This window comes from Dermacentor silvarum, chromosome 7 (genome assembly GCF_013339745.2).
Source record: "Dermacentor silvarum isolate Dsil-2018 chromosome 7, BIME_Dsil_1.4, whole genome shotgun sequence".
In the NCBI taxonomy this organism is placed as follows: Eukaryota; Metazoa; Arthropoda; class Arachnida; order Ixodida; family Ixodidae; genus Dermacentor; species Dermacentor silvarum.
The window spans coordinates 36,745,105-36,761,653 of NC_051160.1; the positions used below are offsets into that span (position 1 = coordinate 36,745,105).

A 16,549-nucleotide genomic window follows, 5' to 3' on the forward strand; every position below is an offset into this window, starting at 1 on the left:
TTTCATACCATCCAGATAGAAGCTGCATTTATTACCTAGTGTTCGCACAGAAAAACAGTCCTATGCAACATTGGATGTGTTCCATGCCTTCTGTATATAGAAACTGTATGGACTGAAAAAAAAAGTTATTGCGAGACAATGTCATCTACGTGCAGGGTTAAAGCTGAAAAGACACACAACGATGTAAAGAAACCAGTAGACAGGTAAACAGACTTTTTTTCTCTCCTGTCATTTCTTCATATGTCGTTTCGCTTCTTTAAACTGGAAGCAATTACGTAATCGACAGCCCAGCTGGAAACAGTGATGGCTGGGTGGAAATGCGTTATTATAGCCAGAATGTTTTACTGTGAATAAACCAACAGCGTGATACCATCAACAGCATACTGTAGCGGAAATTATGCGCAGTTATGTTGCCGTCTCAGTCATTATTTTGCCCGATAAGCAGAAGACCCGATATTTATAGTACTCTGTTGTAAGCCCTGTCCGCTGAGGCAAAAGCAGCTAAATGTTCTTGCTGTTATATATTGCCACGAGGCAGAATTAGCGAAAATTAGGTTTAATTATAAGTATATATAAGCTGTTGCAACACTGTGTACACAAGATGGTTGCCCGAACCAGCCGAGCGATCTTCTTGCCAAATCGTCTTCTTTGTTTAAAGACACACCATCCCCACTAGTTATATAATATATAACCGTTATATAGTTATTAGTTAATGTATAGTTAGTTAATATATGGCAAATATATAACGATTTATATATTGGATAAAAGGAGAAATCTTTCCTATCCTTTCGTCAATTTTTTTCGTTTTTGCAGGTGCACGTTAGCAAGGACGTCGGTGCGTTCACTGGAAGATATTTTTGGAGAGGCTTGATAACCTGCAATGCATTTCAGCAAGCTTTTGCCTAGTATTAATAAGCGAAGTTTGCACTAGGCAAGTTTAAGTAAATTAATTCTCTTACGATACGTATTGCGGAATGCGTAAATAAGGGGAGCACACTAGCAAAACACAAGCGTAGATACAGTCTAATCCCGTTCTTTGAAAAGTTCTCGAGAAGTCATCTAATATGTTTACCAACAAGCTCGGTTTAAAGAACTCCGTCATGGTGTTTACTTCCCCATTAAACAGATCACTTTTTTCTCTAACCAGAATTTCTAATTCACAAGCGATTACTTATCCCACAATAAAGTATTGTGTCATACGCTAAACGTTAACTGGAGAAGGTCTGCTGCATATCCCGAAGTATCTAATGAACTTTTCTCATAATGATAGTCGATGTGCTAATAATTATTTTTGGAGAGGGGGAAAGGGGGGCGGCTTCTCGAAACAAAGAGCTCCAGGTCTTAACCGTTTGAGACGCCAATTAGTTGTGTTGATTGAAATCTTACTTTCACCGCATTTCTTACAACTTCAGAATAATAAAAAGCTTACAGCTGTAGAATAGACTAGGATTTTTCCGTCCTTTAGTGAGTTTTGTCAAGCTTACAGAATGTAGACTCCATAAAAAACTCACTGCAGGGACATCAGACATGTGAACATCAACTACTCAATGTCTACCAGACTTGAAAAGGTCCTATCGAGTCACTCGAAAATTATTACTAGAGCAACACACTGTGAAAAACAATAAAAGTAGTGAACCCGCTACATACAATGACATACTCACGCCAAGCAAAATACTCCACCATCCACTTTCCATACTCGTTTCACTAAAACGATTTGCCTTCGTTATTCAAACTTGCAGCAATATTTCAATCAGTAGAGTTTCAAGATGTAAGGGACGCATTTTAAATATCCTTACTTCAATCAATGCTTTTGCTGTTTATTCACTATCCCGGTGTACACAATTGTGCAGAGAGCGTCTGAAAGGGAAAAAATGGAGTACGTTTTCCTAAGCGCCGGCGTGCCCGACATATGTGCCACTTCATTTGCTTCAAGTGAACATATTGTGTTGTGCGGATATCAGCAAGTATGAAAGACATAAGCCAAACTAATGGTTCAGAGACGGAACCACGACCGTCGTCCTACATGTGTAATTTTTTGCTGAAACATTTTCCCAGTTTAGGCTGTCGTTTAACAGCAAAACACACTGTGAGATTTAAGAGTTTCATTCGCTAGCTGTCATTACATCCTAACAATCTGCTCGAACACCGTATTTCCCCGCTACAAAGGGCCGCTCTCGTCGTTGGTGGAAAGGAAGCGTGCTATGAAAAGCGTAGTGCCGCGCTAGAGGGCTTTGCGGCGACGATGGCTCCAGAGTAGCGCGCGTCGTCTGTGTGGAGACAAGGCGCTGGATTAGTGGAGGACTGTCCGCTGCGGCTGCCGTGAATCTGTATGCTGCGGTTGCTAGCCTAACCTAACCTAACGTCGGTGAACTTTTTCCATTCCGAAAGTGTGCTGTTACGTTCCGGAATACGCAGAACTAACTTGCGCAAACGTTCAACCTTCTGTGCCGATTATTGGTCTGCAGTGCAGATGAGTATCGGCAGCATCAATCATGCTGCATAATAACGACAAAAAAAAAGGAAACCTGCAGGTCAAAAGACAAATGCGTAAGTTGGTTGGTCTGCGTAGCTTACAAGGTCGGTATTTGACTGAAGGAAAGCGCACGTCGAAATAAAGAAAGATGCAGTTAGCAATTGCAAAGTGGAATTTTATTTTTTATGAGGTAGTCTTTAAAATGAAAGCTTTTTATATTGGGGACAGTCTTGCAGTCATACATTCTAAGAATCCAGTTCTTCCAGACAAGTTTTCTGATTCGCACAAGCTTTCCAAGCTTACGATTCAGGAAGTAAGTATGAGGTTTGCGAGGCCAGATTCGCCAGTTTTATTCCGTGTTGGCCGCTGATTCTGTGTAGTGTGCTGGATAGTTATGGATCCCGTCGCAGCTTTCATATCTGAGGAACAGAAAAAATGAAATAGCATCACCGCAAAGCACATCGCGAAAGGCGTCTCTGATTACAAGAGAAACAGTGATGTACGTGGCATTGGAGCAACTGTCAAGAATGTACTGGAAAGACAAATGTGCGCATATCGCGGCAAGAATGCGTTGACCGGACCATTCATACAATCTTCTGCTTCCACTCTTTCTTTGCATTCTGCTGAGAGTATTCTTTACTTATGCTCTGTCGCCCTCGCCGTACAAATTTTTCCAAAACATACCGTTATGTTGTTTCTTTTATTGAAGCTGCACACGTTGCACGCTACTCGTGCGCTAAACCATCGCCGTGGATTATAGGTATAGATTTCTTTGTTGGATTTTAGATTTTTTTTAATTCGGAGGATAAAAGGCGGGTGCTATTTTTTAAGCTAATTATCAGGGAGATATATTGTTTTCTTTTGTAAAAATTTCGAATTTTGTTTTTTTCCGGGTTAAACTTACAAATGTGCTAATACATTACACTCGTCTTTTTTTCTTTCTCTTCAGAGTTTTCTTGCAAATACTCGGAAGTTCGGTGTTTGTTTGGAAATTTACAAGTGATAATGACAGTAAAGGGCATTGATAACTTCAAGGAAATGAAACATTTTATTCACGAAAAGCTGGTCATTGATTTTTTAACACATCCTTGTTAAGATAGATTATAAACTGCATTCCCCACATGTCGGTCTCCATCCGAGACCTGTCACTTCGTTGATCGTATCGCAGTTGAGAGATAGTTCTCTGGACATCACAGCTTCCATTAATTAGGAACAACAATGCAAGTGCAACAAAGTGAGTTACTAATTCAGAGTTAGGCGCGCTCGTGGGGTTGTTTGTTGAGAGCCGCGTAGCGTACAGAGTGCTGCACGCAGCTTGTGAAATGAACTATAGATCACTGGAGTTCATTTAAGCCAACAGAGTCTAACTTCATTGTCTCGAGGCTGGGTACCTAGCAAGTGTGCATCGCAAACTCCGTGCAGTGTAAGAAAGGTATGTGGCTATGTGGTTTTGAAATTGGGGGAGAAATCGGTTTTAACCCGATTCTCCTGAAACATGCCAGGGGTGTAAAAAGCAGGAAAAATCGGGTTCTACCCGAAAACGAACAACCCTAATTATAAGCAATCCTTCCGGCTGCACTTACTCTTCGCGTCTGTAAAAATGAATGGGCAGACGTCGCAGCGAAGAAGCTGGGGAAGTGTTCCAGTTGCATGTGCATTTAGAACACCTGGGGAATATTTCCTACTGTTTTCGGGACCGCTAACGCTATTTTTTGACCAGTACAATATTTTAATGCGATAGCACCGACACTCGAAATCATCCCGAACCACAACCATGCAGGCCCTCCACATGCCGCAGAGGCATTACTTAACTAATTGAATTTCTCAATGTAGAGCGCGTATGAAAATTACCACCTATTACCAGGGACCCCATGGAAACGTTGAAGAGGCGTCGCTTCCGTATGTAGTTCCCTATTATATCCGGTAATACGTTCCATGCCTAATTTGCGAAATAGCTCAATGACGCCCACTTTTTCATACCAAACACAATTGTATGAAATCTCACGGAAGTACAAAGTCAAAAATATTGTCGTATAAGCAGGCGAAAGCCTAAGACAAATATGCTAACCAATTCATACAAGCTTCCAAGGCACAAAGGTAGACAAGAAATAGTGTGAAATCCATATACTTTCTACATGTCTCCAAATATTTAGGACGTCTTTTGTGTAGAGAAACATATTTACATGTTACTGTTGTTTTCGGAAGCCATCTGCAAACAAGGTTTCCGCAGGCGTTACACGAATCTATAGTCAGGTTGAAAGACAAGAACGACTGAATTAGTGTGTAATAAAATGTCCTTTCATCTGCTTCCTTCTAAGTTTCTATAAAGTTTGTGCATGTAAGAAAATCTGCTCTCTGCGAGTCCTTCTCGCTATGATACTAGACAATAAACACTTTTTTGACTGAGTTGGTTGTGGCATTCTTATCGCATGCACTAACCAGAGAATGGCTGCTTTATTGTCTTAAAACCAAAACTCTTTAAGCTAGGTGTATCAAAACAGTGTTTACTTACAGCTACATCTTTCCATACATTTTCGCATCGATACAAATGCATTGTCATTTGTGCCACAACGATCATTTGCGAATTCGCGACACCTGTTACTCGAGTCGTCAAAGTACCAGCGTAGTTTGACAACCAGGCACTTTCCAGGCTTTGGCTGCAAGCTGCACAATGGTCTGTGCTTTCCTGTGAATGAAAAAAAGTACTCATGTTAATAGAAAATTCATAATCTACTCAAAGAAATTGGCTGCAACCGCCATAATGATGATTATTTCGGCTCAAAATTATGGTTAGTAACTGAGAATAAATGCTATTGAGCAATGTAATAAACTTGTTATTGGTCTAGGCAGGTAGTAAAGTGAGACCCTTTGTCCACAGCCTAATTGACGGCGATTTTCAGCGTGGTGCCAATGAAATCCTTCGTGCATTGTAATTCTTGCAGATTGCCCCGCTTCAGCCAATAAAATGTAGGATAAGGAACGGAGGTCTGCTGGGGAAATTATGGGTGTCTGGTGAGCATTGGCAAAACCAGAGGACATGCATCGTGGTTGGGAAGTCGCCACAGCTTCGCCACGGTGGGAGATGTTCTATGAGATACCCATGAAGGTTTTGTATACGCATATATAGGAGCGAGTAATGTGTTAGTATATCGCTGGCGAATGATGGTTGCCTGTGTGCGTGCTTAGCCATGGCAAGGTGCAGAACATTACTGATCCTCCAGGTACGTGTGTGGCTCGGGGGGTATGTCACTGCGTAGGCTTGCCTCTACGATGCCAGGCATCGTATTAACATCCCCCAGGCGAGGAATGAGCAGGTATGTAAGAATTATATCTCATTGTGACTGGGATTGTTGGTTCATGAATAATTACCACATTTGTGGCATATCAAAGACGAGGAACATAATCAAGGAAAAAAATGGAAAGAAGTTCTACTGCATAGTAGAATGCAAATTTGATAATGAACTCTCTGTTTTAGAAACTATGAAACAAGGGGGGAAATATGCATGCTAAGGAAGACGAAAGACGCGTTTCTGTCAATACATAGTACGGAATTTTATGGTTTCTAATGCTGAATCAACAATAACCCAAGCTTCCGACTTGATCATCTTCAATCTGCTGTTAGCTGCAAGGTAGACAAAAGTGTGATTGGTGTGCACAGCGGCGCCTACCATTAAAAATATCTGCTGCCATTCCGCCTTGTGAAAGTGGATGTACACCGAAGCTTTACATGGACAAGTAACACCACCTCAACTGATGTTATACAACATTAGACAAGCACCACTACCACCACAAGCAGTGTTAGATAGCCACAAACTGCTGATGTAATACATTTATTCGGACGGTGTTTGCCATAATTTACATTGCGGTCGCAGCACACGCTGTGCGAGAGATGCAATAGGCGGAGAGCCCACGCATAAAAGACAGATACGTGGTGTGCACACGCACGTCACGCATGCACACACGTGTGCGGAAGTGCCGCATACATCCTGATTCCTTTAGGCACTCCACAAAAGGCAAGTGCCTTATTGAAGTAATTGAATTGTTCACTGGTAATTGTGTCAGAAAAATTCTTAGCATACGACTTACACACAAGCGGCAGACATGATAGCTTCGGATTGTAATTCGAACATACTAGAAACTATATTTCTATAACGCGGAAATTCAAAGACAAATACCTTTTCCAGCTGCCGTTTGAGGTCTGTCTGAGTGGCTGCGGTCGCTAGGTGGCGGTAGTGTTTTTGATGAGCATGATCCGACGATATAGACAAGCACCGCCACCACAAGCAACGTTATATAACCAATAACTGCTCATATAAAGTTCATATTAGGACAGAGTTTGTCCACGCTTGATGCACGTTTATCCGGGCGTCAGCGCTGTAGGTGGTGGCGCATAAAGCAATATAGTTGCGCTCAACTTGCATAAATTGCCGCTAGTCTAAACAGTGATGGAGTGCCAATAAAAAGATAACAAGACAGTGAAAATTACGCAAATTATATATAGAGAGTATATGCTCGAATTAATCTGTTTGTTAGAAGTCGACAGAAAGTACAGTGCTCAGGGATTAAAGCGGGACACTCAGATCGAATGGAGGCCACCACTATTTTGGCCCCCATTGAGGAGGGACCACTGGGGGGTAAAAATGCAGTCCGAATGCATCATAAAGGCTCTGGCTTTCATCTGATCAAGAAATGCAACAACTCGGTGTTCTCAGTGTCCGCAAGTGGGGCAAAAAAAGTTCCGGCAGCTCAGCAAGCCGCCTCGAACCCCTTGCGTTATGGAATTGCAGGAGTAAACATAGCTGTCATGTAGAGACAGTAAGAGGCGATTGGAGGTTTAGATGCTTAAAAGTATCAGAACACTCTATACAAACAACGGAGGCGCACAAAAAATAAAGTTCTCAATAATACATCTTAAAGTTTGATGCTAGGAGTATTTTGTCTGTTTTAAACGAAAGATAACTAAGATATTAGGAAAAACAAGGAAAACATTTCGGTGGCGCAACCCACGTACCGCCCTGTTTCGAAGAGGCGCTCCTAGCCTCCATCTTGCTACGCGCTCCGAGTATCGCGTTTCAATCGCTGAACACTGCTTTCACATTGTACGTGTTCCAGAGCCTGCTTTAATATACGTTGCTAATGTTGGCATTAAATTAACATATAGAACTCACATACATCACAAACATCACAAAGCGGAAGAACTTCCGAGAAATTATCTGTGTCAGCATACATGATGTGAGTAGTAGTCTTAATATATCAGTAAGCTTGCAATAAACATTCAGCTCCAGTAAAATAACACATTCGATACCACAAGAAATATGAAATTTTTTTTGTGCGCTGTTTGCCACCCAATTAATACTCACGTAGGCAAATGGCCTGGCACCTCTCTTCTGTCACAAAATCGTTGGCTCCGCCACCGCAGATGGTACGGTTGAACATTTTGCATTGGTGGCTGCCGTAATCATAGTACCAAGAGACATATACTGGTCCGCACGGGCCTTCGATGGGTAGCTTGAGGCATACTTTTGCCTTTTTCAGCGTTAGGGCTGCAACATTATGATTACGCGATGTTGAAGATGAGACGTCAGACTGAAGGAAACACAAGCAGTGGATTATTAAAACAATATTTAGTAAAACTAACTTTAAAATTATAAGATTACGTCTATTCTATACTGAAGTGGCAGTTGAAGTGAATGGATTTAGCCTACATGGGGGGCACATTTAAAAGCGCTCGTTATTCTTGATAATAATGCTGGTGATTCTGATGGTGAGAGTAAAAGCGGCTTTCTTCAAGTATTACCTTGAATGCCTACTCGTGGCTCCACCTCCCCAAGTGTAGAATTCACCCAAGACTCCATGATGTCACACATTAGCGTTTTGTAGCCTCTGTCTGACGGCCCGTGCACTGAGTCAGTCCAAATAACTACCCAGGAGGCGTGATCGTTGTTATGTCGAGCATACATGAGAGAGAGTGCACGCAACAATGCGTACACCTTATCAGCACGCACCAATAGAGCTCAGTGATAGAAACCTATTTATAGCCATGTGAAGAGCGCATGCCAGTGCCTGTGCACAAACGGGCATGGCAACAGGGGGATAAATATAGGGATAAATATAGCGTAAGACAATTTTACTTACGCTGTCATTTTTCTCGCAACGCTTTAAGCGTGTCTTGTTTCTTTCAGGTTATCGATGTTTTTTTTTTATTGCCTTTGAGAGAGCACGGCAAATCGCTTCCTGATCTGAATTCTTAAATTAGACGAGCTTTGCTTACAGGATAATGGGAACACATAAGGGTCTAATCAATTGATATCAGCAATTACTCATTTTTCAGCATCCGTTACCGAAACTTTTAAAAAATAAGAAACACACAGCTTCTACGAAAACAGAAACAACTACAATAAAATCAAATGCACAAAAAATAGTGTTGTGGTCTTGTGTAAAAATCGTTGTCAAAGTGGCATTCATATGTGTGTGCCTCATATTTTAAGAATCTCAGAGATCCAAAAACATGACCACCGGTTTTCATATTACTTAGTGGCACCCCAGGAGCTGCTGAATGTTTGCTGATACAATAGTTCTTACAAACCTTGAAACTTCAATTTTCGCCATACTTCTCAACACAGTATGGCAGCAAACGCGGTGTGCTTCTTGCATCGCTTCAAATAAAATTGCTTATTCTATTGTGACTGTTTAGGTACACACATATTTGTGTGGCGCTTTCATTTAACGTGCTTAATGTGTCGCTGTTTCTGGCTTGATGGTAAATACTCTACGTTTTCAAGCGAACTTGTATACGCTAGCCTGCGCCGGCGATGTAAGGCTAAAACTCATTTGTGACGGTTGCGTACGTGTGCGGTTGTCGTATGAGTACGCTCCAGCCACGTGCGCAGCCAATCAGAGCTGTTTCGCCTCCGCTGGGGAGGGAAAGGGCAGGAAAGGGTCTCGCGCGCGCTGTGCCCACTGCGTTTCCGTTCAGTTCAGTCTCGGCAAACCGATGGGACGGCCGCACATTGTGCGTACCCTTGAACAGTCAGCTCTCGCCGACAGCGAGATAATCTGTCGGCAAGTCGCTTTGCCAGGTCTACAAATCTTAGACATGGTCACTTTATTACCATGTTGAATATGAGAATTTAGTTAGGAGATGCACGGGTAAAGCCTTGGTTGTGAGGTTGTATGAGTAGCCATGCTTTCTTTTATAGCGTTAGCATCCTTAAGGTACATCGCGCACTTTTTCAGCTGCTCGGCTTGCATGTACCTATATGATTTCACGGCTTCGTGGGTCACTGGATAGCCCATTTTTGAATTGGTAGTGCACCAGGCTGCTGTGCTTCGGGGCAGGGTTTGCAACCGGCCATTGGACCAACTTGGGTCACTCAGTATACGGCAATGTATACATACGTGCCTATTTTCAACGATCCTCTCTCATCCCGATTTGAGTCCCTGTAGATGTAGAATCGGGTAGGTGCCTCGGTTCATTGAAACTCTTTCCAGCCGACTTGGAGCACCGGGTATGGACCACATGGTTTGTGCTGGAATTCAATCCACCTCTTTTAAGGCAAACGGGGTCATTGGGTATGTTCCATAGGTGTCGCCAGCTCTTCGATCAACGTCTTTGACGCCAACTTGTGTAACTTGTGAAGTGCCAATAAGAATGTGCCACCCACCCTACGATGCCGAAAAAGATTCCTTAGACTTCTATGAGGCTGAGCGGAATCGAACCCACGACACAAGTGTTCCTCAACGACAACAACCCTGCGCTTTAGCAGGCTGCGCCGCATATGCACTGGCTAGGTGCCAGTTTTCAATGAACGCCTTATACGCCAGCTCTTTACTTAGTTGGCTCATGAATGCCATGGGTACTTGGCGCTCATCAATGAACCTCTCACCGACTTGGGTCACAGAGCGTGTGTCACTGGGTGACGCACACTTAGTGTGTCACCTGGTGGCACCGCTATACAGGAATATGTATTAGTGTTGTAGTATCAATAAACAAGGGAAGAATTCTCAGCGTTCGCCGGCACCAGCGCGCCAGCGCGCCTTGTATTTCAGCGGCCAGGCGTAGACTTCGCATCGGCGTTGCTTCGTGGCGTCGAGTGTTCTTAAAGGGCAACTCCGGCGATTTTTCGATGACAACGAATGTCGATGAAATTCGCTGGGTCTGTTCCTCTGAATACCCCCGTCATGTCCTAAAAAAAGCAGGCTTGAGAGTTGCACAGATTTTTTACAAATGAATTTAATCTATTGCCTCGAGCACCCTACCTTACCCCCTCCTCAGTTATAGGCCACATTGTGCATGACGTCAGGAATGGTCCACGCAGAGCATGCCGGGATCATGCAGACGACAGCGACGAGAGCGTGCAGGAGTCGACGATCGTGAGCTAGCGCTTGGCGTGAGATGTTGCTGTCGCGAGAAGTTGCATTCCCTGTGGACGGGCAAGTGATGCGGGGTGGCAAGCGGTGTTGTGTTGTTGGCTGCACGAACTTCAGCCCACGCCATCCGCAAACACAGTTTGAGCCGATGCCGATCGCGTTCAGCCGAGCTTAAGCCTGTCACAGTGGAGAAGTTCGTGCGTCTGCTGCTGGCGGACCAGACCCACTGATATGAAGCTAATTAAGCTATTAGGATGAGGAAAGCTGCTTCTGTAGTTCAGTTTTGACCATACGGATTTGAAATAAACCATTCCTCATTTCGTACAGTGCACACGCAAAAAGCTAGAAGCAACAACACGACGCGCAATCAACATCCGTGTACGTTGCCGTTCTCGAATGCGGCCAGTCGCACTCGCCGGCGCTTCCCTAAATGAAATGTGACTACGCATATCCATGGATGTATTAATACCCATTGTTATGCTGACTAATTATTTAGCTTACTAGGTGCACTGTTTGCCTCGTATCCCAAATGAGCAGTAAGCGGAGGCCCCTTCGATACAGCATGTGTAAACAACGGTCTCATTCAGCTGCCAACGATGTCATACTTCATGACATCTGCGTTTCCACGAGAAAACTATACATTCTCTAAATGAGCGTTCATACGCGCAATGTCCCAATCTATGTCTACTTTACGGAGCACTAACTGTGTGCATGAAGAGAATACGAAGAATGATAAGCAGGCTGCACAACGCTTCCCTACTACGATCTCCCGCTCGCTGTTTCCGAAGGTGTGTGGTAGCACGTATCAGCGCGACCCAGAGTGATGTAACGGTGCTTACATGCACAAAATCTACGTGTTTTGATATGTTCTGACATTAATTGATGTCACCGATGAGCGCCTATCTCAAGCGAACGACGTACGAGTGGTCGCTGTACCTGCCGATGTAAACAAATGCACCGGTCGGTGCTTTGGACTGTCAGCGGCGTTCTTGTGGGATACAAATGCGGAAAGTCGTGCTCCACATCTTATAGTGAGCATGCGAAGCGGTTCCTTGAGAGGGGTAAAACACCTAAAATAGCAAGCAGCACGTATATCAGTGGTTAGGGCTACCCTTGGTCTTCATGTCGCAGCGCGATATGTTGCGCATGGGTGCTGGCTCTAGTGGTGGAGGACGGCGATTCGTGGCTATTGAATTCTTCTGAATCATAACTGTCACTGTTTGCCAGATCCGAATAGGTGGTGCAGCTTACAATGTCACCCGAAGGTCCGGCGCGGTCACGAATAAGCTGAGCGTCTGCTCTTCGCCGGTTTCGTTCACCCCGCGGGCGAGACCGGCATGCGTTGCGCGCCTTCCCCGCCGGGGATACATTCGTGACGTCACACGCAGAGGTTCGCTCGGCTGCTTGCTCCGGTTTCGGTTTCGTTTTTGCGCTTTTTTGCTTATTTAAAATTATTTTCGACTTTGCGGAACAATTCTCCTATCAGGTGCGTCACAGGAGGGTCTCGGGAACCTAAATATTTTATTAGCTCGACATGGTCAAAAAATCGCCGGAGTTGCCCTTTAAGGAAGCGCGAAAGAAGAGCACCGCTGCAGGACACGGTTACATAACTCGTTTTGCTGTTGGCATTACGTTGTGTCACTATATTGATTCAACGCTAACGCATCCTTACCGTCAACACTCATCTACAGGTGGGTTATGTAAAATTTTAAGATATTCGGAAAAACGTATCTCAGCGCGCGCATCTACCACACAAAAATTTTGAAAGTTGCTGTTGAAAAGGTGCGGTAGCTTTCTGAACTAATATAACAAATTGAAATCTTTCTAGCTATATGCTTGTCATGTGGAAGACAATTTATTTCTTTCGTGAACCTTGTTCCACCTTACGCAGGATTGATTTGGCATAAGAGCAACCTATTCCGCATTGTGTCATGATCAAGAATTCGAAAATATTATACGTTGATAAAAGTTGCGATGAATATAGAACGAAAAAAATATATATACTCACGAATACAGGTTTTCTCACACACACTGAGTGTGGGGAACAAATTTCTGCCAGAGGCGCAAGTGCCTGGTGGCACCGCTATACAGGAATATGTATTAGGGTTGTAGTACCAAAAACCATGCAATGGGTGACAGCTACCGATATACGGTTGTTTCATACATGTTTTCGGAGGTGACGCTGCAAAAGTAGCACATTTCATTGGTGTGAGTACGGTAAAAACATTAAAAATATCTTGGATTGAAATGTCCTCATTAATGTCGTAAATCCATATATTCTAATAATATCCCGTCAGCAACGTCATATTTCTTAGAAAGAATGCTATGGAATGGGTTATTCGTAGTCACGAAATAGCTAGGTTAGTCTAATTTGATATTCGCATCCAACGGCCGGATTTCTTTTCGTTTGATAAAATTGCCTTTCGAAACGAATCATGCGACAATTAGAGCCTTGTAAATTCTCAGTGAAACACGATGCACTTTTTTCGCTCATGCTCGGACGCTAAGTTGTGTGAAATATTGTGCGCTCAACATTTTCTAATCCTTTACTGTTTCCCGCTTGAATGCCACGAGTGTAATACTCCTTAATCGAACGTATACATCTGGAATACTGAGACCTCCGATTCATGTAAAGGTTAAGTGCGTCATAGAGCCGATCATCGGTTTCCACCATAGTTGCCCACTTGCGGGCGCTGAACGACATAGGTGAGATGCGGAATCAAAGCATATATTGCTACTGCTTCAAAAATTGCACTAATCGCATTTATTTCGGAACATTTTCCAACCACTCACGCACTGAAAGGTTATAACACGATATTGTTTTAGTATTACATAAATGTTTATTTATTAAGCACTCCTGTCAATTATCACGTTGCTATGCGACCACACTAAGGAAACTAATTAAGCAAAAAAGATGAAATAATTACTATATAAATAGTATTCCACTGAATGCCTCGTTGATTACTGCAGTGCAGTGGCGGTAATATAAAGAGCCCGATTGTAATTTGTTTGAGGCTTTATTATTTTTCTAACGATGAAGCATGGATTTGTGGTGCAATCCCTTGAACAAAAGCACACAAAGGTTTTTATGACGCAATCAATATTGTATATATATTATTTGCGCGCGTGCACAACAAACACGAACACGTCTCACTCGCTGACCGCGGAAAAGCGCTGTCGAAACGCTCGCGTGAGGAAGCGTGCCAGCAGCAGCGAGCGAGACGACCTATGTGCGGCGTCTCGCATCAACGCGAACTAAGCCGCAAAAACACAGCGCATGGCGGACTGTGCCCACGACGCAGTTGGCTTTCAAGGTACAACGGCCGGGTGCGCGTGGCCGCCGGGGCCGCCCGAAAATACGCCTAGCAGTAGAAAAAAAGGAAATATACATATGCTATTTTTTTCTAAACAATGATGTTTCCCCTTTAATGTATTGGGGATATGCCTGACCTCCTTAATCAAATTTATCCCGATTTATTAACATAACAAAAGTTGAGATATTGGTCTTTTTTGTGTGGGGGTAATAGCTTATTTTTATGGGTCGTTATATTTAGATAGCTCGAACAGCTGGCTCTATCTTTGTGCAGATGAATTCTTAATATTTTGCGTGATTAGAGGTTTTCGTGCAGAGCGATATTATCAGATAAAACAAAGAAAACAATAAACACGATTGATAATTCTCTATGCTATGTAATCAAGCTTTCTGTTAAGATCTGTTGAAATTTACTTCAAGTAAACACCTCGTTAAAGCAGATTTTAGAAACTTCTGGGCAACGCAGCATGTACAAGCATCTGGGGTAAATAAAATGCTCAGAACCCACTTTTAATCATTAAACATCCATCGGGAGTTCTCTACTCCTACAAAATGCGATAAATGTAACGACTCCATAGATATTCGGCATATGCTCTGGCGTTTCTCCGGGTTACGCCGCAATACTGAAGAGGGTGGGACGCAGCTTTACGCAGTCTCAGATGAATATGCATGGGCAGTCCAATGAGCCCGCGAAGCGGCCGAAAGGCCTACGCTATAGCCTTTCAGTCCCAACGTGGGGGCGGCCCTCTTCTGGCAAGGAGACAAGCACAACCTAATGCACATCAGTAAAGTTTTTCCATTTATCCAGCAGACGAAAGGATGCCATAAAAATTACGCATTCTGCAGCCACCAATAAATGACTGCGCTAAGCCATCCTAACGCTATCACCCCACTCACATGATTTACCCACCTCTGTCAGGCAACTGAACGCATGTTTGGAGAATCCAGTGCTCAAGATTTGCATTCGCATTTTTACTGGATACAGTGTGGACTAGTTAAAACTTTGTTTTCAGATAGTTCTGTACTAGGGAAGGCTCTAATGTTGTTTGTGGTGGGTTCATTACAATGTTGCGGTGTGCAACAACGCTACATTGTAATGCAATTTAACACCTCGGCGTTAAATTATGAAGTTTACTATGCAAACCGAGGGGCCCTAATCACGCAGCCTTTCGTAGCAGGCATGTTCCTCTGGTGTGCTTTGCCTAATGAATCAAGCAAGTTCTCATTTTGTTTTCCATTTATCACAACATTTCCCAACGCAGTTCCAAACAAACTTACATTCTCTTATGTACATAATGAATCATCTACAAAGAGGTCTGGAAAGACATCAGAATAGTGCCATTGGTGGCTTTTGTAGGAGTATCCCTACCAGTATCTGCTATACATTGGTGTAGTCTATGTCTGCAGCGCACAATGAAGGCTGATTGTGTAGATCAAATTTTTAAATGAAGTATTCTGTACATGTCGAGAGCCACCATCTATGTTTTCACTCGGCCAGTCGCATGACGTGTCTATAACTCACCGTGAACTTGTGCGACAAACAGAAGAACAGGTAGACTAGCTTGTACCTTCATTGGTAAGTATTTGGTTTGGCGTTCTCGAAACTGCTCATGTAAAGAAAGGAGAATGACGCAGTCTTGACTGCATGGAGGATAACCATTGTTCGAGAGTAAGTTGTTCCTAGTGTCAGCGTACAGCACCTTTTTTTAACATTTGGAAGCTGCAGGAGACAATGCACATTTTGTAAGTGGTTGTGCGTGCGCGAGCAAGTTGCAAAAGATTTAAAGCACAGCCCAGCCCATTGTGTAAAATTCGGAGCAGCACGCCGAGTTCGAGATTTTCACAAGAAATTGGCGAATAACTATTGTAGCTGACAGTAAAAAAATTCTGGTACAACCCATCTCACGATGACGGACGACGGTAACGCGATTACCATTCGAGCAATGTAGCAACACACCGTATGGCTGAAGACACGTTCATTTAGCATCTGCAGCGGTAATTCTGAAACTTGAGTTGCTTCAAGTATCATCATCATCATCATCATCATCATCATCATCATAATCAGCCTATATTTATGTCCAGTGCAGGACGAAGGCCTCACCCTGTGATCTCCTATTACCCCTGTCTTGCGCTAGCGTATTCCAACTTGCGCCTGCGAATTTCCTAACTTCATCATCCCACCTGGTTTTCTGCCGTCCTCGACTGCGCTTCCCTTTTTTTTTTTGGTATCCATTCTGTAACCCTAATGGTCCACCGGTTATCCATCCTACGCATTATATGGCCTGCCCAGCTTCATTTCTTTCGCTTAATGTCAACTAGAATATCGTCTATCCCCGTTTGTTCTCTGATCTACACCGCTCTCTTCCTGTCTCTTAACGTTACTCCTAAGATTT

General features: G+C 43.4%; 1 protein-coding gene across 2 annotated transcripts; it reads right to left on the bottom strand.

Annotated features, from left to right (window-relative positions):
- Window positions 1-1,672: 1,672 nt before the first annotated feature.
- LOC125946683 (kunitz-type serine protease inhibitor A-like) lies at window positions 1,673-15,758 on the bottom strand. Of its 2 annotated transcripts, none has more exons than XM_049670533.1 (5): window positions 15,679-15,758; window positions 12,852-13,025; window positions 7,834-8,016; window positions 4,986-5,159; window positions 1,673-1,857 (listed from the first exon to the last, which is right to left on the bottom strand). In XM_049670533.1, the coding sequence occupies exons 1-5, from the start codon at window positions 15,728-15,730 to the stop codon at window positions 1,802-1,804; spliced, it is 639 nt and encodes a 212-aa protein (XP_049526490.1). In that variant the 5' UTR covers window positions 15,731-15,758; the 3' UTR covers window positions 1,673-1,801. The 2 variants fall into 2 exon arrangements, with proteins under 2 accessions (XP_049526490.1, XP_049526489.1); XM_049670532.1 differs by lacking the exon at window positions 1,673-1,857 and adding an exon at window positions 2,362-2,892.
- Window positions 15,759-16,549: the final 791 nt, after the last annotated feature.